A 27,452-nucleotide genomic window follows, 5' to 3' on the forward strand; every position below is an offset into this window, starting at 1 on the left:
CCATTGCCTTCCCTTAAATGTCACTCTGATTTGCTCAAAGTGGGCTTTATACGACCGAGCCGGGAATCGAACCTCTGACCGTCACGCCACGTGGCTCAGGCAGCAGTGGCGGCGGCGCAACGCAACGGATATAACCTAAGGCGGGGAGGACACGCCCCCTCAATCAACATATCCCCCTTGATTGGCTCAGACCTTGTGACGTATATCTTTAGAATTGCTGAATGAGGCTTCGTGGAGGGAAGTCTCAGATTTCCTCATCGGAGAGAAGTAGAGCGTCTCTCTGATTGGCTGTCCGGAGAAGTGGGCGGGGCCGAGGCGGCGGAATTGCCTTAATAGGCGCGATGGGTTCCGCTACGTCAGCCTTACCCGGGGTCCCCCCATTGGCTGCTGCGCAAGCGGACTCCGGTCTCCTGGGGGACGTGGATTCGGAAGAGTCCGCCAAGCAGCAGCAGCAGCAGCAGCAGCAGCAGCTGGTCAGCGCAGGAGAGCCGTCATCCGCAGCCTGACCCACTTTAAGCAACTCCAAGGTAAGACTAAGGTTGCGTATCCACACTAGAGAAATAACCCGGTTTGGCACCGCTTTAAGTTGTTTGTCTCAAGGCTATGGAATTCTGGGAGTTGGAGTTTGTCGTGGGGCCCAGAGCGGAGCATCATGTATCAGCCACCGCTCTGTCCTCGCTGTATTTTTATTGCGTGTTTAATAGATGTCTTCATTGTAACTTGTTTAACCCTTTTTTAAGGGGGGGAATTGGGGACACAAGTTTGTAAATGGGGATTTTAACGTGCTGTAAGCCGCTTTGCTTGCCTTGTCACAGAAAAGAGGGATATAAATAAGAGTTTTATCATTGTTATTATTAACAGTCTGGGATTCTGGGAGGCGAAGTCCAAGATCCCTTAAAAAGAGTATGGCTGCATCTCTTATTTATGAGATTTTATATTGTTTGTACACGACTTTGTTATACAATAATAATAATAATAGATGATTTAACAGTAAAAATACATTAAAAATACAATAACATTCAGAATTAATCCCTTCCCACCCTCGCCCCCCAAATCCCAGTTATAAAACTACCATTTAAAAACACTAAAATACAATAGGATAAAAACTGGGGGAAACTGGGCAGATAGAGAGACATTGATCACGACTGAGCCATATTCATATCTGTATTCAGGGAGAGAGGAAAGTGGGAAGGCCTGCCAGAAGAGATCCGTATTAAGTGCCTTCTTAAAGGCTGTAAGAGTGGGAACGGGCTGGATCTCCTCGTTCGGACCTTCGGAGCAGCTTTGGGGAACTGAAGCTAGTCTAGGTCTTTTGGACTGAAGTAAAGAGAGTGCAGGACGGAAAGTATGGAAGAAGGCGTTCCCTTAAGTATTCGGGACACAAGCCAGGTAGGGCTTTAATAATAATAATAATAATAATAATAATAATACAATAATATTTATTTGTATTCCGCTTTTTTTACAAAGGAATCAAAGCGGATTCCGACAGCATAAATAAAACATCAGACAATTAAAAATTACAATTTAAAAACAGTGACCAACCCATAAAAAGAGATTAAACATCAAAAAATTTAAAACTATCCAATAGGAATACATTAAAAGTTTGGGCAGATAAGCGGAAGAAATGAATCTTCCTCTAGCGGAGGGGAGGAGACGGGGGTGGGGGGTGATGGTAGTAAACAATATTGGTGTCTGTGGCAATAGGGGTGTCAGCAGAGGGGGGAGGCAAGTCTAATGGATCTGATGGATCCAACCTAGTCTGGGAAGGCCTGCCGGAAGAGATCCGTCTTAATAGCCTTTTTAAAGGCTTCCAAGGCGATAATATGGTGGATCTCATCTGGCAGGTTGTTCCTGGTAATCACCAACACTTTGTACTTCGCCCGGAAACTAATTGGCAGCCAGTGGAGGGACTTCAGAACCGTTGTTATGTGATCGTTCCAAGAAGTACCTGCGGTTAATCTGGGTGCCAGATTTTGTAACAGGCTTTGAACTGTATTGAGATTTTTAAAAAATGAAACAAAACAAAAAAATCTGTGAGCCGCCTTGGGTCCCTTCTGGGAAAAAGGCAGCATACATATGAAATAAATAAATTCGAAACAACTTTAAGGTACACAACAACCACAACAGTTTGGTCCGGTTTCAGTGAAGGGGGAGGCTCAGTAGTGCTTCGGTAGTAACATCTTATTTTCCTCCCCCACATTTTGTTACAGGGTCAAGTGTCCTCCTCGGGTCGACCAGCGGCGAGTGAGAGATGCAACTGCTTCCCAAAGTCCGCAGGGGAAGCTGAGCAGAGCGCAGAGAGCACATGGCCAGGTGAGAGAGGGAACTGCCTCTGCCTTCATCCTCCTCCAAACATATCCTCCATTTACAGGACATGCCCTACATTTCAGCCTTCTCAGGGTCTATATAATAGCCCTGTATTTGAAGGGGTGTCTTACTGAGGAAGGTTGTTTTCTGATGCTCCAGAGAACAGGACACAGAGCAATGGATGCAAACTACAGGAAAAGTGATTCCACCTCAACATTAGGAGGAACTTCCTGACAGTAGTAAGCTATCTGACAATCTAATATGCTGCCTTGGATTGTAGTGGAGTATCGTTCTGTGGAGGTTTTCAAACAGAGGCAAGGTTTGGCAGTAAGGAAGGCTCTGCTTACTGTTGTTGTGTGCCATCAAGTCGCTTCAGACCTATGGAGAACCTAAGGTGAAATCATGCTCTATGAGGAGAGCTGGATATTCAAATATAGCAATAGCAAGTGCATTTTTATACTGCTTATCAGTGCACTTAAGCACTCCCTAAGCAGTTTACAATGTGTAAGCTAATTGCCCTCAACAAACTGGGTAAGAATTCAAAGACAGAACTGTGTTAGTCTGTATAATCAGTCTGTAGAGAGATCTTGTAGCACCTTTCAGACTAACTGAAAGAAAGAAAGTTGGCAGCATGAACTTTGGTCGACTTCAGTCTACTGCCTTTGGTGCATTTTAGTCTACCAAAACTCGTGCTGCAAACTTCTTTCTTTAGTCTCAAAGGTGCTACAAGATCGCTCTACAGACTGATTCTACAGACAAACAGGGCTATATCTTTGAATTCTTTCTTTGTTAGTCTCAAAGGTGCTACATACTGGAGCTGGGTATGTTTGGCCTGGAGAAGAGATGGTTAAGAAGTGATATGATAGCCCTGTTTAAGTATTTGAAGGGGTGTTATATTGGGGAAGGGGCAAGCTTGCTTTCTTCTGCTACAGAGAGTAGAACAGGAACAATGGATGCAAGCTATAGGAAAAGAGATTCCACCTTAACATTAGGAGCAACCTCCTGACACTAAGAGTTGTTTGACAGCGGAACACACTTGCTTGGAGAGTGGTGGAGTCTCCTTCTTTGGAGGTCTTTAAACAGAGGCTATCTGTTGGGTATAGTTTGATTGTGAGTTCCTGCATGGGAGAATGGGGTTGGATTGGATGGCCCTTAGGATATCTTCCAACTCCAAGGTTGGCGAGGCACCACAGAATGGAGGGAGATTCCAGAAAAATGCAGGATATTACAACATAAAAACTAAAGACATATAAATTCATTTCATACAGTTTATATATAGCTACCAAAATCCATGGATGCTCAGGTCCATTAAATACAATGACAGAGTAAAATGATGTCCCTTACATAAAGTAACAAAATTAAGGCTGACTTACTGGAATTTAGATATATTTTTAATATTATCAAGCTGTGGCTGCTTGAATCCATGGATAAAAAAATCCATAAAATATAAAGTATGGAGGGCTGACTGTATTATGTACTCCACTGTATTTTTCTGATGAACTTTTTGGTTAGTATGTGAAGGGATCTTGTAGGACCTTTGAGACTACCATATATAAGTCATCCGTAAGTTGACCTCATGTATAAGTCAAGGATAATTACAAAATTACGGATTTTGATATGACCCTTGGATAAGTCGAGGGTAAAACTTAGGAGCATGTAACAAAGTATGTAAAGGATAAAGCAAAGGAAAACAGTGCCAAAATTCCAGCAGCGTAACTGTTTGTGCTCACTCAAAGGCTGGATGGATGAGAGAATAGAGCGGGGTCAGTGTAGTGGCATCACTAGGTTTGCCGTCATCTGGTGCGGTAACTCATGGTGTCAGCCTCCCCTTGACCACCTCCTCCCATTCCACACCATACAGAATCCTTGGTAATGTTTTTTTTTGTACTCAAGTTACTCAAAAATCGTTATTCCCGTATATCACTGAATGTAATAGTAATAGTTGTGACATAAAAAACTAGCAAAATTAAAATTATACTTTTAAATTACAATATCATACAGTCTAGATGTATTTACAGATATATAACTTCATGTGGTTGAAGTAAAAATTTGGTAAAATGTAGTATTTTTAAATAAATCTTTTAAAAAAATGATTTAAAAACAAAAAAACCTGGGGCCTCTCCTTTCTCCTCCCACTAAGCCTCATGCCACTCACACTATCTCTTCATCATTTGAAAGGGACATGGGCAAATGCCACAGCCCCTCTCTGCCAAAAGGCAGATGTTTGGGGAGCAGTGGTGTCACCCCCCCTTAGGGTGTCACTTGGTGTAGTCCGCACCCCCTGCATCCTCCTAGTGAAGCCACTGGGTCAGTGCTTCCAGGAGAGATTACACTCTTGCCTTTCACCAGGGGATGGTTCTTTTTTAAATAAGAGTTAAAGTATAGCATTCTTACATCAACTCCTGGATCAATTGACGCAGGGTTTTTTGGGGTCAATTGTTTGACTTACATAAATTTCTAGACTTATACAATATATATAGTTATACAGTAACTGAAAAGAAGAAGCTGGTAGCATGAGCTTTCCTAGACTTAGCATCGTACAATCATAAGAGTTGGAAGAGACCGCTAACAAACTTCTTTTGCACAATTAGTCTCAAAGGTGCAACAAGATCTCTTTGCATACTGATTTTTCAGACTAACATGGCTATTTATTTTAATCTTATCTTTGTTAGAATGTTTTGGTGGCTTGCATAATACTTACAGAACTGAAAGCTAGATAAAGGTTTAAAATTGCACTTTAATAGCAACAAACCCTGGGCTGAATCTACATTTAAATTCCTTCATTTGCTCATTGTGCTGAAATTAAGGAAAAGATCCTTTCAGCATTTACATTGTGTCCTCAAGGAACCCATTGCCTTACATGTTTAATGTCCTCTTTCCCCTTTGAGAGTCAAATGCACCCTGAGCTCTGGGTGCAAGTCTTGTCTGCTGTTGCTCCAAGAAAAAAGAACTTTAGAAGGACCCATGCTATTCCCTCATTTGCAGCAAAGATAGGGTGCCAAGTAATCAAATTTCTCAGTGGGGAAGAGCAAACATGACGCTACTCAGTGGTCTTCTTAGTAATGCTAAAAATGGAGGACATTTTAGAATTCCTCTTGGACAGAAGTTTGAAATGTAGGCCATGTCCAGGAAAAGGAGGATGTCTAGTCACCTTGCCTCCAAAGAATTCGCAGAATTGTCAGCCTCTTTTTTCCTTTTTTCTCTTTTTGTCCAGTGCCCAGAGCTTCAAAAAGTTATCTGTGCCCATTCTAGCTGGGGGATTCTGGGAGTTGTAGTCCAAAAAAGTAACCTTCCTAAGTTTTGGTGCTGCCACATGATAGGAGGGAAATACTGTATATCATGACAACTGAGAGGCTGGAAGACACAGTCTCTCTACATCTGCCATTAACATTTCATCATTACCCTCTGCAGCTATTAATTCTTAGAAACCGCCTTGGCACAGCACAAGTTCAAAGATCAAGAGCAATGCTAATCAAACACAGGATAATGGGAGCCTAGAATATTTCCCTGTGAGTTTGCAATGTGGCTATTAGGCTGCAGAAGCTTTCTGATAATTCCTTTCTTCTCTTTGTTAGTTACACATGAAATGCATGGGGGGGGGATTCAATCCCCTTCATAACAGAATGCTCACCCACAGGACAAGGAAATGTGGGGAGAGGGGAATGTCCCCAACACTCTTCTTGTGCTGTCATGAAATTACATATTGGGTTATTCTTATAATCCTATGCCTTACTGATTTACCCAGAGAACATAGTAGGATGTGCTTCTGAATAAACGCTTGCATAACTGCAAGCCTTTTACATTATGAGCTGGTCTGGCCTGTTTAGAAGTAAGGTAGTTAATGAGACAAGACCATTTCCTTAAGTTATTGGTATTCTTTTTTTAAAGATCTAAGAAGCCAGCTGCTCTTTATTATATCCTGAATGTATGTAATGATTTCCAGCTTCCTTAGAACAGTCCTCCTGTCTTAAAAGTTTTGGCTGTGTTCATTTCTTTGTAGAGGTTGAGACTTTAAGTACTCAACATTCCTATGGCCACTGTATTGGACACTAACTGTAGCACACTGATGAAGTTCTTGTCAGACTTGGAATGTTCATCTGTTCTTCCTTTCTTTTTTCCAGGATCAGTTTTTCCTGTCTGTGTCCAGCATCTTGGCACTTCACAGTACCTTCAGTGAGCCTTTGTCTTCGCCAACGATTGGCCCTGCTAGCTCTGTTAACTGGAACCTGCCTTCTGCTACTTGTAGCAATTTCAAATCTGTGGCACTGGAAAACTGACTCTCGGGACAGACAGTTTGAAAGGTGGGTGAGGAGGGCACGGTGCTACCATGAGATGTCCTAGAACAAGTATGCCTTGTGATCTGGTTGTGCAGACTGTGAACAGTTCAGAGTGGACATCTATATTTGTAGGAACATATTGTGCAGCACACACCTTTATATCAGGGCTAGGAAATTTGTAGCCCTTTAGAACAGTGATTCCCAAACTTTGGTCCTCCAGGTATTTTGGACTTCAGCTCCCAAAAGTCCCAGCCAGCTTGACCAACAGTCAGGAATTCTGGGAGATGAAGTCAAACACATCTGGAGAACCAAAGTTTGGAAACTGCTGCTCTAGAGGTTGAACTGCACTATCCATCAGGTTGAGTCAGCATAGCCAGTTGTAAGGGATAATGGAAATTCCAGTCCACCACCATCTGATGGACCACAGTTTCCCAGCTTTACACAGTTACTTAGAATTTCCACTGAGTTGAGTGGAGTTTACTTCCTTTTAAGTGTGTTTAGGCCTGTATCCTAAGTTAGATGTGAGAGCAGACAGAAACCCAAGGGAACAAGGTCTGCTTGATTCAGAAGCACTGGGAACCAACTGGCTTCCATTATGTACATGTACACATTAGCTGAGTTTTAACAAATCATTCAAAATGGCTAGCATCTGAAGCAACTAATGCACATCTTATAGGGAAAATGGCTCTATGTAACCTGCAGAATATGCAGTCTTTAAGTACTTAGCTAAGAATCTACCCCAACATTGCTCTGAGGGGCAATTCAACCATTATTCCTTTCAGGAGGGGCTGTAAATAGTATTACCTAAAAATAGATGTCTCACCATAGAAATATCTCTGTGCACAGCTTCGATAGATAATACATGGTATAACTTATTTCTGTCTCTGACAACTCTAAAATGGAGAAGAGCAATAAGAAGGAAAATAAATTTTAAAAGGCAAGAAACATAAATTCAGACTAGAGAGAAACCAACCCTTAAAGGGAAGTGCTGCACTCTATCCTCAGTGTTAGGAAGTACTGCATAGCCTTTAACCAGAACCAAATGTATTCTGAGCATACAGTCCCCATTGTTTATGCTGTAGATTCTGCTTTAGCCCTAGGCACCTGTAGGATACATGTAGATAACCTGCATGTTGCTGGAGCAGCATTTCTTGGCCATGCCTCTTGGTGTCGTTATCCTGTTTTAACTTTGCCCTGAATAGGACACCTGCATAGAGGTCTGAATTCAACTTTATGTGGTATGGGCACCAGCCACGTGAAGTGTCTAGATCATGTGGAATATAGATGTGCAAGCACCAACTCAGGAGTAGAATTTCCTATTCAGAACTCCATACTCAACATGGTGAGAGAGGTTGGAGGCAGGGTTAAAACAAGAGCATGAATGGAGTGGGACAGAATGTGGTCCTGCTCCTCCAGCTATGTGAAATTAATATGTGCATGTATGGTTAAAGTAGAATCTGGTTTCCTATGTTATGGGGAAGGAGGATGGCACAGGCAGGGCAAATCCTTTGATCTCCAGCCATTCTTCCCAGGCTTTATTAAAAAATCAGGCAGAGCGTTCTGAATTGTGTAATGTAAAAATACTAGTAAAAATGAATATGATTAATGAAGCATTTCAGAAAAAGTGGTAGATCACTATTAGTTGGAGGAGAGGGAGCCGTGATAACTGTGGTGGGAAGCAGCCACATGGGCTGACTTCACATGGCATTCTCCCACCAACAAAGTCTGCATTCTTTTTAGTAAGGAGGAGGGAGAGGTGGTGTCAAACTCTTAACCCAATGTTTGTTGCTTTTAGGTAGCATGGTTATAGTGCTGCTCTGTTGGAAGCAATGTGCTGGCCCACTTTTCAGTTGGTGGATTATTGAGATGAAATGAGCACTAGCATCTAAATATCCAAGATCTAAGTGTGGGAGATTCTGCCTGTTTAGAGGAATTTCCCCCTTTATTTAGCTGATTTCAGTACAAGGAAGAGTGCTCTTCAGATTCTCTTCTATACAAGGCCAGCTCTTAAGAAGGTGCACTGATGTAACACACACACACTTTCCTGAGGTTTAGTTTGCCCACCATCTTTGCTCAAGATCTTAGCTGTTCTTAAAAAAAAACAAACTCTTACTTCTTGGGCCTAGGCCTCAGGCATTCAGTAGCTCCTATCAAGAATTGTATGCCATGAAGTGATAGCTGGTGGCTTCCATGTCAGTGGGGTAGTCAATTTGTACCCAGTTTCATTCTGAACTTAAAGGAGCTGTCCAGGGTCCTGAACAACAGCTCCAAAATGTAGGGCAATTCAAGTTTACTAATTATTCAGCCTTTGGTTATCAAACAAAATATTTAAATATCAAAAACACCAAAGCTAAACTTGCTAGATATTAGATTTCATTTGCAGAGTAATTAAAAAACCATACCTCAGTCTAATGATGCTCTCCTGAGAACTGAATCTGGCTCAAAAACAAACTAAACATGTGGCTTGTAACTAATGAAAATTTTACTGATGGCTTGAATCTACATATACACGGGGAGCCTAAATCCTAACTAGCTAATGAGTAGATCAGGAAAAGGAAGATATCTTTCTGAAGGAAGATGTGTGGGGAGAATCTCTGTGTGAGTAACTGCATAAATGGAAATGACCTGAATTACATGGTTTGTTCACTGTGCTACATAAGGTATTTATGTCCAAGTAATTCAATGATAGTAGTGAGCAAATGGGAGATTTTAAATGAGGGAAGATGGCAATATGTGTCAGGCTATGATAGCTGAAATCCCACTTGCTTGACATAGAAGAGTGAGGGAAGAGAGAATGCTGTAATTTTCTGTGCGATACCAGCCACTACTGACAGCATACTGTCTGCTCCCATGTAGATTCCATCTGTGGGTGGAGGTTGGGCTGGGTGGCTCTTGAAATATGTGTGTTGTTACACCTCTGGACTGGGATCCTTCCCCAACTCTGGTTTCCTAATACTCCCTCCCTGCAAGTGTAATGCATTGCAGACATGCAGGTGGTTTTAATTTGCACTATAACATCTGTCTAGACTACTTGAATAAAGGAAGTTTATCTTTATTCACAACACCAGAGAGATAGGAAGGCATCAGAGACAGCAAGGGACTCGTAAAGGAAACAAAAGGTAAAGAAAAAAAACTTTTTAACATTTCTAGATCTTCATTGGTGTTACCATGGTAAACAAATTACTATGATTACTAAGTTACTAATATTTGTTATATTTTGGTTGGTAACATGACAGACAGTAATTTGAAACCTAAAGGGATAAAAACTGATAATTTTCAATAGGTTATATTATCTTCTCCCCTCCCACAAAAGGATTGCCTCTGAAAGTCAGACTTTTATTTCATATGCTAAAGATGCTCCCCAGTTGCAGTTTCTTGTAAGAGTAAAGAATACAGTTGTTACAAGCTGAAAATGGACCATTAAGAGTCATTTGCATTTGCTAACCAACTCAGACAAATTATTTCCATTTTAAAAGACAGGTTGATAATTATTTTTCAATTCACTTTTCCTGCAAGTATATAAAAACTGGCAAACCCACCTTTGAGTATTCCTTGCCTAAAAAAACCCTATACCCTATGAAATTCACAGGCTTGTCATAAGTCAACAGGTGACTTGAAGGCACACACATGCACACAGATTCTCTCAACTTGCCTTTATGGACATTAGCTTTAATTAATAACAGACTAATATGTGTAAAAAAATAAATAAGATAACTGTTACTATTTTCATATTATAATTTAGCACACTGAATCCATGGCTTCTTTTAATTTAATGGCGTGTGGACAAGAAGCAAGTTTCTTCTAGAGACAGACTATCAGTCAAAGAAAATTACTACACTTAGAATGTTGTGCAGATTAGAATCTGATGTTCATTGCTGCCTCATGAATTTACAGTCTGGTTAGTCCTGCCTGGGACATTTATTTCTTGCCTTTCTTTTGATGAGTCCAAAGTGGCAAATATGAATGCCTGTCCCTACTTCAGTATCAAACCATCCCTGTGAGGGAGATCAAGCTGGAAAAGAGAAAGAGACTAGCTCACTGGGGTTTTGAATCTATTTCCCTGGTCCTAAACCCAATACTCTATGGAACACAGTGGCTGTCATGTGGAGGTGGGTGTTCTGAGAACTCTAGAGGAGCTGCCCCCTAAATACTTTTTCTTCTCTGAAAAACCTGACTTGTATTGGGCTTTGATTATCACAGATTCCCTTCCTTTTTTTTCTCGTTTCACCAATTTTGGTTAATTGAAGCAAAAGAAAGGATGGCAAAGGCTTTGTGTCATGAGCTTCTGTCCAGCATAGGCTTGGCTCTCCAAACCCTTCTCTGGCAAAGTGCAACTGCATTATTGCAGTTGGGATGAGTTGCAGTCCAAAAAATCTGGAGGGCAACAGGATTGGGGTAATGGTAGGAGAGGATGTAGTTTCCTGGGCTGCTTCTCTGATTGTGCTGACTCAGTGGCAAACGTGAGAGATTTAGATTTCACCATTTGAGTTTTGTGGTTTCCAGAAATCTGAGGGCAATGTCTTTTGAGTACAAGAGCTCTCATCCTGCTTCAAAAAGGAGGAACAAAAGCCTGTAGAGGAACTAATCGCATATGCTGCTGTGTCAGTATTGTCTGGAATATTCACGGATGAGCAATACGTGTGCTTTATCCCCATAGATATTGCTATCGTCCAACAAGAAATGGTTAGAGATTATTGTATGGAACTGATGCTTATTATGTAAAACTAGTGTTCTGCTTTCATTAATGACTTGGTTTATTCTCTCGGATCCTTTTTGCTTGGGACTTTGAGATTTGTAGTCCGGAAAAGAAACATTTCCAAGTTCTAAACCTTGGACATGAATGTATTAGTGAACAAGTAACATAAAGAAATATTTCTTGTAAAGCAGAGCTGGAGAGTTTTTGGCCCTTTAGATGTCTTGGTCTTTAGCTCTCATCAACATGACCAGGGATTACGGGAATTATTGTCTAAAACATATACAGGACCCAGCATTCCATACTTCTATGTGAGCATTCCTGTGTTTACTTTATCACTGTTGCCTTTGGGCTGCCAGCCATGAAGGTCTGAAAGTCTCAACTGGGTCTATTCCCCTCTGCGAAGTAATGCAGGCATCTTTCCCCCAAATACTCTGGATGCCCCCTGTCATCAGATTCCATGTAGCAGATCCTTTATATGCACCAGTCACTTTTTTGAGATTGCCATATAAAATAATCCTCCTGTGGTGTGCAGAGATGATGTTTTGCCAGCCCTCTGGTCAGATTTAATAGGCACTTGGGGTTCAGTAGCCATGTTTGCTGGGGGATCATGGAAGTATATTGTTTTCAAACTCAGCTAGGTTTTGCCAACTTCATTCATTCAGACTGATGCTCACAACCTATTTCTGTGAGCAGAAGAATCCTTCTGAGTCTCCTAATTTTTTTTCAAGCCAGAACCATAGAAAAGTTTTCTGTCATGGAGGGCTGGTTCTGCCTCTTCTGTAGTTCTGTCATTGAGTTTGGTTTTGGTCTCCACCACTTTCCTTGGCAGACACAATCTTCTCCTTTCTGTTTGCAGGTATCTAGCACGGTATCGAGCCTTGGAGGCAACAGACACTGAGAACCCATCTCTGAGTTATGGAGTTGTTGTTGACTGTGGCAGCAGTGGGTCCCGAGTGTTTGTGTATTTCTGGCCACCACACAACGGAAATCCCCATGACTTGCTGGATATTCGGCAAATGCGAGACCACAGCAGTGAACCAGTTGTAAAGAAGATCAAGCCAGGTTTGGATATTCCTGTTTACTTTTTGTGCCCAGGAGTTCCTCATTGTTCCTCATCTTTCCTTAGCCAGAGATTGGGAAGGTATGGCCCTCCCAATGTTGCTGGATTCCAGCTCCCATCAGTCCTAGCCAAGCACAGTGAAGGATGATAGGCGTTGAAGTCCAACAACTGTTACCTCTGTCATTGTGCAGGGATCTCTACATTGGCCAAAACTCCAGAAAAAGCTAGTGACTACATGAAGCCTCTGCTCAGCTTTGCTGCTGCCTATGTGCCCAAGGCCAAGCACAAAGAGACCCCTCTATACATCTTGTGTACTGCAGGGATGAGGTTGCTGCCTGATTGGTGAGTGATTTACATTTTGCTTAGACCTGACTAGAGTAAGCTTGCAGCCAGGAAACAGGAAGTGCTGGGCCCCTAGAAGGCTGGAGGTGAGCTTGCACCTTGGGATGGACAAGAGAAAGTTCATAGTTTGAAAAACCTAAAGCTTTTTACTACAACTCCCAGAATACCCATGCTGGATAGAGGACTCTGTGAGTTGTAGTCCAAAAGCCTAACAAAAACCTTTCCTAAATTCTAGGAAAGCCAGGGTCTCTCAGGGAGTGGGAGTGCTGGGATGACTCTCTACATCACAGAAACTAGGACTGTAAGGCTTGGCTGGCCATTTTAAATCAGTTGCTGTGCTCCTGGGATCAGATCTGTTTCTTCCCTCTCCCATCCATTCTGTTCCTGAGTAACAGCAGCTCTCTTCCCACCCAACCCCTTTGCCCATGGAACTAAATATCAGACTCTGCTTGGGAATCTTGACCGTTTCCAAATTTCTGGTTGATAAGAGGCCAAAGGAGAAGTATAACTGGGTCCCTGCAGCGGCAGCTCTTTCAAACAAGGTAGAATCTGCTGTACAGTTGACAAGAAGCTTCTGCATTTGACAGAAGCTGCGGGATGAGAAGCATATTATTTCAATAAACAAAAGGTGGAAACACTTATTTGCTTATGGATCCCTTCAGGCAACAGTCAGCCATTCTTGAAGACCTGGTGAGGGATGTGCCCTTGGAATTTGATTTCCTCTTTTCAGAATCACATGCGGAAGTGATCTCAGGAAAGCAAGAAGGTGAGATTCAGAACACTGAGCTTGGCTGCTTCCTTGTGGGGGTTTGGCTAAATATAGTGGACAGAATTAGGGCATATGGTGAGATACAGTTGCATCATCAAGGCCACAATCAGGGGGATTAGAAGTTAGTTCCTGGAAACCTGGTTGAAACCTGCTGTGACATGACAGCTGAGCAGTCAGGATGAGGAGAGCTATAGATGGTGTGCAGGTTCTACCCGCAGCTGATTACATTGTTACTGGCAGTGTTTGTTTCCTCTGATCTTCTCAAGATGTTGATCTTGCATCAAATTTAACTTGTGCATTCTGGTGACTTATGCTGTCTGTCTTTTCCTCCAGGTGTCTATGCTTGGATAGGTATCAACTTTGTTTTGGGGAGATTTGACCACGAAGAAGGTGAGACTGGCAAAAAACCTGGCAGGTAAAGGATCTAATGCAGGAAAGGGGAATCTCTAACTCATGGTCTGAATTCAGCCAGCAGAGATTCCCCATCCAACTCATGAGAGCTCTGTTCTGAGCCAGGTAGCTGGGAAAAGAGTCACTACTATGTCAGATTACCAAAATAAAGGAAGTGATTCCATCCTGTGCTTTCAGCCAGTGCTTATAGGCATTGGTGGAGAGCACTTCACTCCTTATTCCTCTCTCCCACATGAAGCTGAAGAGCATAGCCAGATCCATGGATGGAATCATAAAAGCTCCATCAGGGGTTTGGCTGCACCCCTTGATGTTACCTGGCCTACAGAAGGCTGCAGTGGTAATCCTCTCTTACAAATTTGGATCCCCATACCTGGCCTAATAGGAAAACAGTTTTTCTCTCTGGCCAATTTTCCTTGTTGGTGGAAGAAATGTTTCGTGCAGTTAGGATTCAGTTCCCAGTAGATTTGGGGACCTGGTTGCTATATTTACCTATGGTGGGGGTCATTTCCCACTCCCAATTATCACAGAAGACATGGATGGGAAAGCCTTCAGTCAATTTCCTTAATACCACTTTACAGTCCCAAGGTCCATCTTCCTCTTACTAAACCTTAAAAGCATTCTTTCTTTTATTATTATTTTTGTTGTGTGGTGGTGGGCCCTGCAGAGGAAGACGCATTGGTTTCAGTGACCCTGGCTGGTCAGGAAGAGCCTCTGGTGCGAAAAAGGACTGTGGGGATCCTTGACATGGGAGGTGCCTCCCTACAGATAGCCTACGAAGTTTCCAGTTCCACACTCTTCTCTTCCCCACAGCAGGTGTGTACATCAAATAGGGCTGAGGGGGATTGTAGTCCAGGTTGGATATTGTTCCTTAACTGTCTTTCTTCCCCTCTTTCAGGAGGAAGCTGCCAAGAGCCTGCTGGCTGACTTCAACCTAGGTTGTGATACACAGCACACGAAGCATGGATACAGGGTTTATGTCAACACCTTCCTGGGCTTTGGGGGCAACTTTGCCCGGCAACGCTATGAAGAGTTGGTGCGGAATCGGACCATTGCCTATAACAGGTCTCCTGCTCTGTGCTTCCAGATTGCAAAAAGTCATATCCAGAAGCAGCTCTTGATCGTGATAGAAACGGTCTCTCTGGCTGCTTCTCAGCGCTCCTGGGGCTGACATGACTTGTACTCATTTCCCTTCCTGTATAAAGACCAAGGTGGGAGCAGAGAAAGTGAGGCAGGGTAGTAATTCTGCATATAAACAGCTGTTGGTGGTGAAATGCTCACAGCAGTTACTTAACCTAAGCTGAACATAGCATGGAATACATTTGTTTTGCAAACAGCCTTGGTGGTACAGTGGTTAAATTGCCTGTACTGCAGCCACTCACTCAAAACCATAAGATTGCGAGTTCAATACCAGCGAAAGGGCTCAAGCTTGACTCAGGCTTGCATTCTTCCAATGTCACTAAAATGAGTACCCAGATCTTTGGGGGCAATTAGCTTACAGTTGTAAACCACTTAGACACTGTTAGTTCAGTATGAAGTGGTATATAAATGAAGCTGTTTGGTCTTAGTATTGCTAGTGAACTTGGGAATTTAATTCTTTTGTCTACAACTCCCAGAGTTTCCAAAGCACAATGGTTGTCGCCATGCTGGCTGGATGATTTGGGGTGCTTTTAGTCCAAAAGGTAATTTTACCAAGTTCTTCTGACCATCCTTCTGTAACTGGACTTCTCCATTTATTATATCCCACATGTAAGAAACTGTGGTCCCATACAGACAGACCAAAATAAAGCTGCTTTGGGTCACTTTGGAGGTATGCGGTTTCAATGATGTATGCGTCCTAAGAGTCCGGAAGCTGTGCCAAATCTGCACTCTAGTCCTTAGGATTGGAGTATGGCTTTGGCGTGGCTTCCAGCCTCTTAGGACGCATGCATCATTGAAACAGCATACCTCCAAAGCGACTCGAAGCAGCTTTATTTTGGCCAGTCTGTAAGGGGCCTGTATTGTGTTTTCCTGGAGAATTATGCAGGGTTCTTAATTGCCCAACGTGGCAGGGGAGATTACAAACTTTTTTTTGTGTGTGTGTGTCTTTTTTGGGGGGGGGAAGGCTTTATTGCCTGGTAACATGGTTAATTAAAAGGGGTGAGGATCACATGGCTCTTCAGATGTTGGACTGCAGCTCCCATCATTTCCCACCATTACTTATGTCTCTTGGAGTTACAGTAAAACAATACCTGGTGGGCTATATGATTCCTACTTTGCATTTTTGAAAAAAGTTCTTGTATTATTAATGGGAATCTATCTAGCCTTCCCTGAAAGCATGTTAAGCCCCTGAAGAATCCCATCTAATCATTTCTTCTAAGAGAACAAAATATAAGGCAGGTTCTGAATCCTACATGGCTGTCGGTCTACATCTCACTTGACTGGGACTGATGGAAGCTGGAATCTAACAAAGTTTGGTAGGCCACAAGTTTCCTTGCATTCAGGCTCTGTCCTACCAACGTGGCATTTATTACTAGGTACACCACAGATGGATGTCGCTGCCTCCTGCAGGGTACAGCAGTATGTTTGCTGCTTCATTCCCTGCTAGACCCTCAGGTGCTCTACTTTCAGCTTCATACCCTCCTTTGTGCTCAAAGACAAAGCAGGCCTTGACATAATGATCCTAATGCAAGCATAGAGTGATGCCTGTAAATGGGACACCTGCATGTACATGCACTTGGAAGTGGCATGTGCATTTCATATTAAGTGTGTTGTGTGCACTTGCTTCTGACTGCTTGTTCTTTGCCTGAAATTAGGAACAGCTATTCCATTTTGTGACTACAAATTCCAGAATTCCCCAGCCAATGGCTACTGATTGGGGGTTTCTGGATGTTTTAGTCCCAAAATAATCTAAGCATTGGAGCTGTTGTCTTTTCCAGATTTTATATTCTGGACTCTTATTGCAGGTTGCAAGGTGATCAGATAGGAGTAAACCCCAATGTGCCTGTCTTAGACCCTTGCTTGCCTGTGGGACTGGAGGATGTTATGGACCAGAATGGCCAGAGCTTGCATGTTAGGGGCCAAGGAGACTGGGAAGCATGTTCAGAGCAACTACGCCCCCTGCTGACCAGAGACAACAGCAGCCAAGCCTCTTTGAGCAACACCTATCAGGCACCAATTGATTTTACAAACAGCGAGTTCTACGGGTTCTCTGAATTTTACTACTGCACCGATGATGTGTTACGCCTGGGAGGGCCATATCAAAGCCGCACATTCAGACGTGCTGCTCAGGTAAGTGGGCCCTGTGTCATCATCTTTGCATAAATATGTTTCTTGGGACATCTGATTCTGTGCTGATTTCCCTTCCTCCCTCTCACCCTGTCCCCATCTCATTCATTTTATTCCAGGATTATTGTGGTCTCAGTTGGTCTGTACTGACACAGAGGTTCCGAGACAAACTGTATTCACCCCATGCAGACCTGCATCGTGTCAAGTAAGAAGCCATTCTTTCCCTTTCTGGTACAACATGGGGTGTGGAAACTGCAGTCCACTAAACCAGGAATGGGCAATTTCAGGGGTTGGGGGCACCGTGCCCTCTAGAGTTTGGAGGCACACCCATACTCTTTGGCTAGCTTGCACCTTCAAAAGCTTCTAAGAGGTGTAATTGCCAATTGGTGGTGGTGGGCTCCTTGGGCCTATTTTGGGTTCAGGAAAACCATTTTTAAAAACCAGGTAAAGCTTCTGTGGATGTGACTGGCCAGTTTTCCAGGCCATACAAACTTGAGGTAGGAACTGCAGAAGCCACAAAATGGCCTTGGGTATTTTCATCTTGCTCACCCCTGCTTTAGACATTGCTGGACTACAGCTCTCAGCATTCCTGACCATGCTGGTTGAGGCTGAAGGGAATTTGAAGTACAACAGCATTTGGGGAAGGGCCATGGGTTCCTTGCAGTACAGATATCTGGAATGGTGAAGAGATTTTGTTCACACTGTGGAATTAAAGGGAATCTAATGAGCCAGATGAGTTCCAGGCTAGCATCTTTGTGACGGAACCCTTGCAGGTACCAATGCTTCAAATCTGCATGGATGCACCAAGTCCTGCATGAAGGATTCCATTTCCCCAAGGATTACTCTGGCCTACGTACAGCTCAGTTGGTATATGACCGTGAAGTGCAGTGGACGTTGGGAGCAATTCTTTATAAAACCCGTTTCCTGCCACTCAGGTAATGCAAGTTGCTATCTATTGTAACTTTCTTTGGTATAGGCTAGTGGCTGAGGAATGTTGGGTACTGTTCCAGAACCAGGCTTTCTCAGTGATGACTTCTGTAAAGAATTAGACTCACAGGACTCTGGCCTGGGACAATGAAGTAGTGTGTGAGTGTAAGTGTGAGAGTATCTATGAGGGAGGCAAAGACAGACATATCCTCTGCAGGGAACTAAGGCGGGTTACAAACGGCCCTCAAGGGGCCGTTTTCCCGCCGCCGCCATTCGCTGCGTAGGGAAGCCCCAGCGGCCAGACCGCGAGGCTTCCCCGCGCAGCGAAAAAGGAGCTCCGAAATGGCGCTCCTTTTCGAAATGTGGAAGTAGCGCCGCGAGGGGCGGAGCGCGCCCTCGTGGCATCACTTCCGCCATGACACGTCTGGACGCACAGCGTCCAAGACGTCAAAATGGCGGTGCCCATGTGGATGGGCGTCGCCATAAAGTCCACGCGTACTGGCAGGAAGGGCCGTCAGGAAGGTAAGACCCTTCCTAATCCTAATACGACCCTTCCTAACCCTAGTACGCGCGGAGCGCATACTTTATGGCGGTTTATAACCCGCCAATTTGTCTTCCAATATGTTGAGCTGCTCCTCCCATTTTCTGTCATCACTAGCCAGGATGGCAGGGGCTGAGGAATTCTAATACCTGTAAGGCCTGAGGATCCTGACCCCTGCTGTGTAACAGGAGTGGGCAAGTCACCTAATCCTTAACCATTAGAAGAATATGGAGAACCTCAGTCAATTTCTGCTGAAAGTTCAGATCACAATATCTGAAGCGGCTTTTAGACCAGAAAGATGAAGCAAAATTTGGAATGTTCTTTTAAGTATGAAAAAAAGTAGTGCCAGATGCATCTCTGGTGTGCTTTAAGGCCCCATCAAAATGAGAGATCCAGGGGCTGTGCATACCAGCAAGAAAAGCCAGCCTGGGGGTGGGGGTTGGAGTCAGGGCATAGTGTCCATATGATGAATGCCCCGGCTCCACTCTGTCTACCATGATGCTGCACCACACAACGCGTAGTATCATGGCACTCATCTGGTGCTGCATCCACAAGTTGCAGTGCCGAAAGAGCACCATAAAGCTGCAGCACCATGGGTATGATAGCCATGGTGCTGCAGCTTTATGGTGATCTTTCGGCAGATTGGGGCCATGGTGTGCGGTTGCCGCAGCCCCAATTTGCATAAGTGAGATCTGCATAGCCCCCCCCCCCCCGAAAAACAAAATATCCTACATGAACAGGAAGTTGCTTTTTGATTGGAGATATCGTTTTAATAATTCTAAGATTAAAATCGCAGAGTATTGGGAGGTGTACCTACATCTCTGCAGCTATGTTTCCTGATACTACCCTCACCCAAAATCTACCTTTTTAGCATGGACTTTTGTCTGTTGTTTGCTGCAGCTGAAGCATTTTGCCTTTGTGCAGGTTGCCATTTGACCTTCTGACTAAATCACAATAGAGAAACTGTGCTGGGGCTTCAAGTTGTACCTCTATTATTGGATGTGTACCTGTACCTCCTTAAGAAGCCAGTCTTACTAAGAACTTTGTGTCAAGAACTAGTTAGTGGGAAGCAGGTGGTGTATGGCACAGAAACATTTGAAATGGGGCATGAAGGAAGATTCACAATGTTGTGTGAATATATTTATATATATAACAAGTGGAAAAGTTGTACTAAAGCCTTATCCCACCCATGATTCTCTACGCAACTGAAACTCCTGTTTAGGCTTTAAGTAAAGCCCAAATGCACCAAACAGAGTTGTTCAGAAGTCAATGGACTATTAACTTCCATATTACCTGACCATTGGTCAAACTTCCTGGGGCTGCTGAGAGGTGTGATCTAGAAAGGACCACAGTTTTTCCTAGTCATGATATAATGGGTGGAAGTCAGGGTTCTTACTTTTCTTATGTTGTTCAACATCTGGCTTAAGTAGCCAAAACTTAAGAAGCAGAGCTAGAAAAGCATGTGATGCTTTATCACTGCTTAATGGCCAAGTCATTAAAAGGGATTGCCAAATCAGTGTTTGTCTGTGAGCCTCTGCTAAGCACCTTTAAGCTTCATCAAGATAAAATAACTGCTAGCTCTGGAGCCAATCTTTCCTTCTATTTTCAGGGATATCCGTCAAGAGAGCATCCGTCAGCCTCACAGCACTTGGCTTCGTCTCTCTTTTGTCTACAACCACTATCTCTTCTTTGGGTGCATCCTTGTGGTGATACTTGCTATTGGACTCTACCTCCTCCGTCTGCGCCGCATCCATCAACAGCAGCTGCACTCAGCTTCACTTGACCTGCTGTGGCTAGCAGAAGTGGTTCCGTCGCCAGCACAGGACCCAGGCTCCTGACAAAAAAGCTACCTCTTCAGTGACTCTCTAGTGCTGTACTATGTGGCACTGTTTTTTTAAAGCAGGCCAAAAGCTGTGATTCTCTCATCTTTTGTTGTCCAGAATTCTGTAGCACTCCAGCCTAGCCCCACACTCAGAATGATAACAGAACCTGCTCATTGTCGTCCCCCTGTCCCACTAAATGCAGCATCACAACTGCAATGAACTTTGGGTTTGAAACACAGGTTTTCTCTGTGCCTAAAGCCCCAGGATGTGCGGATAATCACAGTACAGGTGCTGGAAGGGAGGATCAGAGCTACCTTTCTCCATCCCTGCCAAAGGGCAAAAGGCAGTGTAGTTACCAAGGAACACTTGATTTACTCAGGAAGGAAAAGAGAAGCACCTGGTATAGCATCTTCCAGAAAAGGAAGGGACACATTAATTTGGTGCTTCAAGCTGTGCTATAGGAATAGGCCTCTCTTTTCACTGATATGTTTAGGGACCAAATGCATATATGCAGGATTCCTTGGAAGAAAAAAAATCCCTTGCTATTCTATGTCTCCCTTTTGTCCCACTTGTGGTGGGATCCAAAATGACATTTGCACAGAACATGGGCTGTTTTCAGATCCTATGTCACACACACACACCCTTCTGCTATAACCCCAGAACAGGGGCTTTCAGAAGTTCTTAGTCTATTGAAGACCACCTTGCAATGTAGAATGTTCTGATTGGTTCACTTTGTTTTAATGGTGACATCTAGCCCTGAATTTTGTAAGGGCTGTGTTCCATAAGGTAATTAATACTTGAATTCAATTTACTGTAGCAATAAATTATGTTGATCTGGCTAGCCAGAGCTTCTTGATGACTTACACCTAAGGCTTGTTTCACATTGTACATTGTTCCTTGCCTATGGACTGGAGCAAGATTATCCATATATATTCGACTATAAGTTAACTTCATGTATAAGTCAAGGGCAGGTTTTGGGACCAAAATTATGGATTTTGCTATGACCTGTGGATAAGTCGAGGTCAAAACTTAGGGGGATGTAACGAAGGATGTAAAAGATAAAGCATAGGAAAATGATGCCAAAGAACTTACAATGTTCCAGTAAGTACAACTGCCAAGATAGTGGCACCTTTGCTTTCTGATAGTTCCCATGCACAATATTTTTAAAATATTGTCTAAAATATTGTACAAAGGCTGGATGTATGCGAGAGTAGAGATGATTGGTGCTGCTTTTTAGGTGCTCCCAGGATGGACAAAGTGCTTGCATTTTGCCTCTCTACTCAGAAAAAGGAGGTGACCATCAAGTACAGGACTTACATTGACTCGTGGATAAGTCGACCCATGTTTTTGGGTCAATTTTTGACCAAAATTTCTAGACTTATACATGAGTATGTACATTATATCTATTTAGTATCATGGTTAAGGAAAAAAGTATGCTTTATACTGTAGTGGGTTGGAAAAAAATAGGCTTGAGAGAGGCTTCTTTCCATTTTTTTGCTCTGAAAGTGTCTCACTTGCTTAGATAAGGTTGATGGCTTCACTGAAGTCTTCCATGAGAAACAGCACAGTCAGATTTTGATTTGTACTGTTGTTATATGCTTTCAGGCTGTGAGTTACAGCAACTCCATCATAGGATTGTCTTGGCAAGACTGATTCTGAGGAGGTTTACTACTGCCTTCCTCTTTTGGTCCAGAGGGTGTGACTTGCCCAGTTATTTCTGTATATGAGTAGGGATTCAAACCCTAATTTCCTGGAGTATTACAGCCTCAACAGACTAGTGATAAACGCTGGCCTCAGGGAAGAGTGGGGGCGTGGCATCCACACGACATATACCCCAACGCTGCCCTGATTCCACTGTCACACCATGCGTCTGGCCACACAGTGGGCGACATCACAGCGCTCCTCTGGTGCTGCGTCCAGATGACGCAGCACAAAAGGAGCGCTGAAAAGACAGCGCCATTAGGTATGGCACCCTTTCCATGGCCCAAAAAGGAGCCACTTTTTGCAGCTCCTTTTTGCACCGTGGAAAGGCCAGATCCAGGCTGTGGCGTGTAGTTGCCGCGGCCCCAATCCAGCAAAGAGGCGGCTGCAGGCCACCCCTTAGTCCAGCACCCAAACAGTACAGTACTCTGGTTGCATGCTGCCATCTAAAAGAGCCTTCTCCAACCTCCCTCTACCTGTGCTGCACTCCGGTTCTTACAAGCTCTAACCAGCCTAGGACTAATGAAAATGATATTCCAAAGTATGCTGTGTGGAATACTTAGCTGTCCAGTTACTGTCAGATTATGACTTCTACCAATCCTAGGTGTGATGAAAGATGATGGGAATTGCAGTATTTGGTAGGCTACAAATCGCCTGTTCCTCCTTCACAATTTTCAAGGACTTCTTAGGTTTACAGACATCAAGCAAGAAAAGATTACATACTAAAATTTTATTTTCACAGTACAAGTTTACACCAGATAAATACATTAACCACTGGTAATCAACATAGAGGAAGAAGTGTAAGTACCTTGACACAGAAGCCTTGACATTTACAGACCAAAACACAGAGTGGGGCTACAAATGCCTTTGCAAAGTAAGGAAAGTGCTTTGTCTTAGCAAAGAGAACACAAGAGAGCTCAATCAGCACAGATTTAATCTTAGGGTTCATTATATGTCTCAGGCAGGTCTCTATTTTTAACTTAATTATGTGCAGCGCTGTGTAAATTTACAGCGCTTTATAAATAAACTGTAGTAATAATAGGACTTCCATTCCCCCCATCTGCCAAGAGAGTCCAGTTATTGATTATTTAAAAGCATTAGTAAAACACCTCAAGCTACACAGTTAAAATGGGAAGTAGGTGGCCCTCCATATAAAATGGTCCCTTGATGTGCTTGGATCTTGGTCTTATTGCTATGGGGACATTTGGGGTTGTCAGTTAAGACGTATAGAATTTATACCAGAAGGACCAAGGGGTGAGCTGCATCTAGCATCCGAAGAAAGTCTAAGAAAGAAGAGAGAGAGAAAATAGTCTTAGTACTGACCTTTCTTCCAAACTTGTCCTGAATTAATCTTATCTGCTGCCCTTCCCCTGGCACTGATACAGCTAACTCCACAGACAGAAAGAGAAGAAACCTATCTTATAGAACTACTAAGTAGCAATCATGCAAGTTGTCTGAAGTGAGTTTCTAGTCTTGTTGGCTAAGCTACTGACAGGCTAGTTCAGTGTTTTCAACAGCAATAAGCCTGGAGATGTAAGGGACTAAGCAGTGGGAGCATTTTCTTTTCACCTTTCAAGGCACAGCTAACACATTACATGTGGGTAAGACAGTTTTAATCACATCTATAAATGTATATTTTTTGCAGAGTTTAGTACCTGTTGCATCTGTAGCCATTCAGATCATTCCCACAAGAAGCGCACATACCAGATGGTCTCATTCTTCAGTTGAGGTCCAAACAATGGATTGGCTTGGGCCAGGATTGCTATCAGCCAGCTATAAGAAAGGGAAGGATGGAAAACTAATATGTGAGTTGGTTTGCAACTCCTTTGGTACCACTATTTAGAAACAGGAAGGCATGTATAGGTAGTGTCGCAGTTGCCCTTACACAGGGAACAATATCACTCTGGTAGGGTGTATGGCATAAGTGTACTACCAAGAAAATAGAGATGTGAGACTTGCACAATAACAAAGCTTTGGAGTTTATCACATGGGAGGAATTTCTCTTAATTTTGAATGAAAAGAAAGTGCATTCAAACTGACTTCCCATTGCCTGAAAATAGCTTGCCATTTCCCGAAATTGAGTGTGGTAGTCTATCACGCAATAACGTGAAACCCCATGATTGCGTTCAGATTGCCACTGGATTATACTTCCAATTTCCCTTGTCTGATAAACTCCTTTGAGACAAGCAGGATGCTCTCCCATCTTCAACTGGCTAGTGCAAAGGTATTATGGGATGTAAGATCCCAATTCCTTACACATACATTAATGTGTGTTACAATTACTCTGTATTTTGGGCCAGAGAGAATACTTCTTGGACACTAACCCATTAGCATAGGGGTGGATGTCTAAGGGACACACAGCTTTTGGTGGGAAAGAGATGTGTATACTTCTCAGTTTACTAGTGGCCCTGCATAAACCTCTCTTAAATAAAGAGCTGGGAATCAAGATGAAACTGCAGGATCATAGAGGCCTGTTACAGACTGCCAAAATAAAGCTGCTTCGAGTCTCTTTGGAGGTATGCTATTTAAATGATGCATGGGTCCTAAGAGTCTGGAGGTTGCGCCAAAGCCACACTCCATTCCTAAGCACTGAAGTGCAGCTTTGGTGCAGCTTCCAGATTCTTAGGGTGCATGCATCATTTAAACAGCATACCTCCAAAGAGACCCGAAGCAGCTTTATTTTGGCAGTCTGTAACAGGCCAGAAGTACCTTTAACAAACTAGATTACCGCTCTACAATGCTATTCCACTTTAACTGCCCTGGCTGCCTCCTGTTGCATTCCTGGATTTGCAGTTTAAGGAGGGGCACTTAGAATTCTCAGCCAGAGAGCTCTTAGGCCTCACTGAACTGCACTCGTCCTCCATGTTTGCAGTTTTGACGTTTGCAGCTTTGATTATTCACGGATTTTACTAATACAGTATGTTCTCTCTAGGAATATCTAGGTCCTCCAAAAGTCACATTGAAGGACCTAGAGATTCCTAGAGAGAACACTCCACTAGGCATTTGCAGCTCCTCTAGCACAATTCTATGGTCAATGTCTGGCAGATGTTGACCATAGAGTTGCACTGGAAGACCCAGAGATTCCTAGACATGTGTTCTCTCAGGTAAAAACATAGCATTTTTGTTATTTGCGGTTTTTCCACATTCACGGGGGTCCTGTGCCCCTAACCCCAGCGAATGTGCAGGGATGAGTGTACAAACCTCAGAACGCAACAGGAAGCAGCCAGAGCAGTAAAAGTGGAATAGCAGCACTATAAGAGTGTAGTACGGAAATGTGGAAATCCTCTTCATATACGTATAGGTCCTGGATTGCTTTCCATGCTGCCATTCGCCAGGAAACACCAAGCACTGGGTTACTTGGCAATGAGGAGGTGGGCAAGCTTCTGCTGAGAGCACATTAGCTCTGCATCTGGTCCTGTCCCACCCCACCCACCCACCCACCCACCATACCTTGGTACTCACAAGAGATAGCAGCAAACGGCAGTGGTCACCAACATGGTAATAATCACTCTGCAGCAAAAAACAAAAGATGCTCAATTAGTGAAGCACACAAGATAGAAGGTGTTGGAAGGAAGTATCATAGAGAAAGGGGTTTGATGTGCAGGTGACACAAAGGATTGTGCCACTCTGGAAGGATGCCCCCCACAAAACTCCCTGGCAATGGAGACCTAGCCTACAGATGGCCAGGTCTGAGGGACTGGACGATGGCAGGCCTAGGAAAGAGGATGGTCTTCCTTGCCAACAGGGCCCTGAGAAGGCCTTGAGCCCGGGATATTCCTCCGTCCTCCTCCCTCTCGCCCAGGGAGACCAGATGTCCTCACCGCCAAGGAGGACAAGGCGCCCCCAAATGGAGGACATTCATTCAAAAAAAAATTCATTCAAACATTCAAAAAATGGAGGACATGCCCAAAACAAAAGCTAAAAACACTCCTAGAAATGTAAATCCATGCTTCTTAGTCATGCTCAGAATGGAGGACGTTTAGGAATTCCTCCTGGACAGAAGGCTGGAATGGAGGACGCGTCCTGGAAAAGGAGGACGCCTGGCTATCCTGCCCCCACCAAAAAAACCCCATGTAACGTGAGAACGGGGAGCCTGTGCTGAGGGAGCGCCTCACCCGCGGTTGGGCCCCTTCGGCACGAGCCATGGCCCGGCGAAGCCCACCAGCCCCCAGAAGATGGAGAAGAGGATGACCGGGAGGGCGAAGCTGTGCGCAGTCATCTTGCCAAGAGCCACTGAGAGGAGGAGACGCCGCCGCTGCCTTTGACTGGCAAGAGCCAGGTCCCGCCCCCTCCCTTCACCCGCGCCTCTCATTGGTCGCCCGGCACGAGGCTGCACTGAGTGGCAGCCGAGGCAGCGCCTCAGGAGCCGCTCTGATTGGCTGGCGCCTGCTCTTTCGTCATCCCCTCAGAGAACGGCTTCTCTTTCTTTTCCCCTCAGAAAATGTATCCCAGAGAAGCCAATGGGCCATGTTTATTTTTAGTGTGTGCCTTCGACTCGTTTCTGACATACTATGGGTCCAAAACACACGGGAGAAGCAATCCCGTCTGAGATTGCTTTAGAGCTAGGGAATCCGGGGAGTTGTAGTTTATTGTGGCACCAGAACTCTCTCTGACAGAAGCTAAATGTCTCACAAAAACTACAGTTCCCAGAATTCCCTAGCATTCAGCCTGGACAGTTAAAGCAGTTTCAAACTGGATTATTTCTACAGTCTGTTTTGGACTCTGGTGACCCTATTAGCTTAGTATTATATTCAGGGGTAGCCATGCTGGCCATATAGCAAAGTACAATAACACCCCAAACCCACAAAACAGTGATCCTTTTATTTAGCCAACCCAAATGCTCAAAACACATACTGAGGTTGAAACGTAATGGTAGGAGCAGTATCATCGTTAATCAAGGTGATTGGATGTCCAATGGAGGACAAGGCACCTCAATATGTATGCCGCTCAAGCAAAACGGAGAACATAACCAAAGAAAAACTCAAAACACTGATAGAAATGTAAACCCATGCTTCTTAGTCATGCTCCAAATGGAGGACATTGTGGAACTCCTCCTGAACAGAAAGTTTAAATGGAGGACATGTCCTGGAAAAGTAGGACCTAGGGTCACTCTGCCTGAGGATGAGTGTGTGACTCACCCAAGGTCACTTACTAGGTTTCCAAGGCCGAGCAGGGAATCAAACCCTGGTTTCCAGTCATAGTGAAACCAATAAGCCAGGGGTAGGCAACCTGCGGCCCGCGGGCCGGATGCGGCCCGGCAAGGCCTTGGGACCGGCCCCAGCCTGGTCCTGCCGCCGATTGCCGCCGGGGCCTTTGGGGGGCAATTGTCTATAG

At 44.0% G+C, this 27,452-nt stretch overlaps 2 protein-coding genes across 3 annotated transcripts; one reads left to right on the forward strand and one right to left on the reverse strand.

The window, feature by feature from the left end:
* The first annotated feature begins 373 nt into the window (after window positions 1-373).
* Window positions 374-21,282, forward strand: ENTPD7 (ectonucleoside triphosphate diphosphohydrolase 7). 2 transcript variants are annotated; one of them, XM_042458227.1, is made up of 14 exons: window positions 374-527; window positions 2,211-2,313; window positions 6,429-6,608; window positions 9,653-9,703; window positions 12,137-12,342; window positions 12,532-12,682; window positions 13,345-13,448; window positions 13,785-13,841; window positions 14,527-14,675; window positions 14,758-14,924; window positions 16,805-17,129; window positions 17,246-17,331; window positions 17,900-18,061; window positions 20,204-21,282. In XM_042458227.1, the coding sequence occupies exons 2-14, from the start codon at window positions 2,306-2,308 to the stop codon at window positions 20,430-20,432; spliced, it is 1,875 nt and encodes a 624-aa protein (XP_042314161.1). In that variant the 5' UTR covers window positions 374-527; window positions 2,211-2,305; the 3' UTR covers window positions 20,433-21,282. The 2 variants fall into 2 exon arrangements, with proteins under 2 accessions (XP_042314161.1, XP_042314162.1); XM_042458228.1 differs by lacking the exon at window positions 9,653-9,703 and having other exon boundaries at window positions 376-527.
* Window positions 21,283-22,833: 1,551 nt separating this feature from the next.
* Window positions 22,834-26,391, reverse strand: LOC121924757 (V-type proton ATPase subunit e 2). The gene is made up of 4 exons (XM_042456146.1): window positions 26,234-26,391; window positions 25,581-25,628; window positions 23,774-23,891; window positions 22,834-23,401 (listed from the first exon to the last, which is right to left on the reverse strand). Exons 1-3 carry the CDS (start codon window positions 26,335-26,337, stop codon window positions 23,798-23,800), a joined length of 246 nt encoding a protein of 81 aa, XP_042312080.1. The 5' UTR covers window positions 26,338-26,391; the 3' UTR covers window positions 22,834-23,401; window positions 23,774-23,797.
* Between the last annotated feature and the right edge of the window lie 1,061 nt (window positions 26,392-27,452).

Source organism: Sceloporus undulatus, chromosome 3 (assembly GCF_019175285.1).
Source record: "Sceloporus undulatus isolate JIND9_A2432 ecotype Alabama chromosome 3, SceUnd_v1.1, whole genome shotgun sequence".
Lineage (NCBI taxonomy): Eukaryota > Metazoa > Chordata > Lepidosauria > Squamata > Phrynosomatidae > Sceloporus > Sceloporus undulatus.

What these genes read in the sequence shown, in the direction of transcription:
- ENTPD7 (XM_042458227.1), top strand. An exon ending in CGGACCATTGCCTATAACAG is followed by an intron (nt 14,925 to 16,804) that starts GTCTCCTGCTCT and finishes CTCTTATTGCAG; the next exon opens with GTTGCAAGGTGATCAGATAG. An exon ending in CATTCAGACGTGCTGCTCAG is followed by an intron (nt 17,130 to 17,245) that starts GTAAGTGGGCCC and finishes ATTTTATTCCAG; the next exon opens with GATTATTGTGGTCTCAGTTG.
- LOC121924757 (XM_042456146.1), bottom strand. Translation starts at nt 26,337, where the DNA reads ATGACTGCGCACAGCTTCGCCCTCCCGGTCATCCTCTTCTCCATCTTC. An exon ending in CCGAAGGGGCCCAACCGCGG is followed by an intron (nt 25,629 to 26,233) that starts GTGAGGCGCTCC and finishes TTTTTGCTGCAG; the next exon opens with AGTGATTATTACCATGTTGG. An exon ending in GCCGTTTGCTGCTATCTCTT is followed by an intron (nt 23,892 to 25,580) that starts GTGAGTACCAAG and finishes CCTTTCTTATAG; the next exon opens with CTGGCTGATAGCAATCCTGG.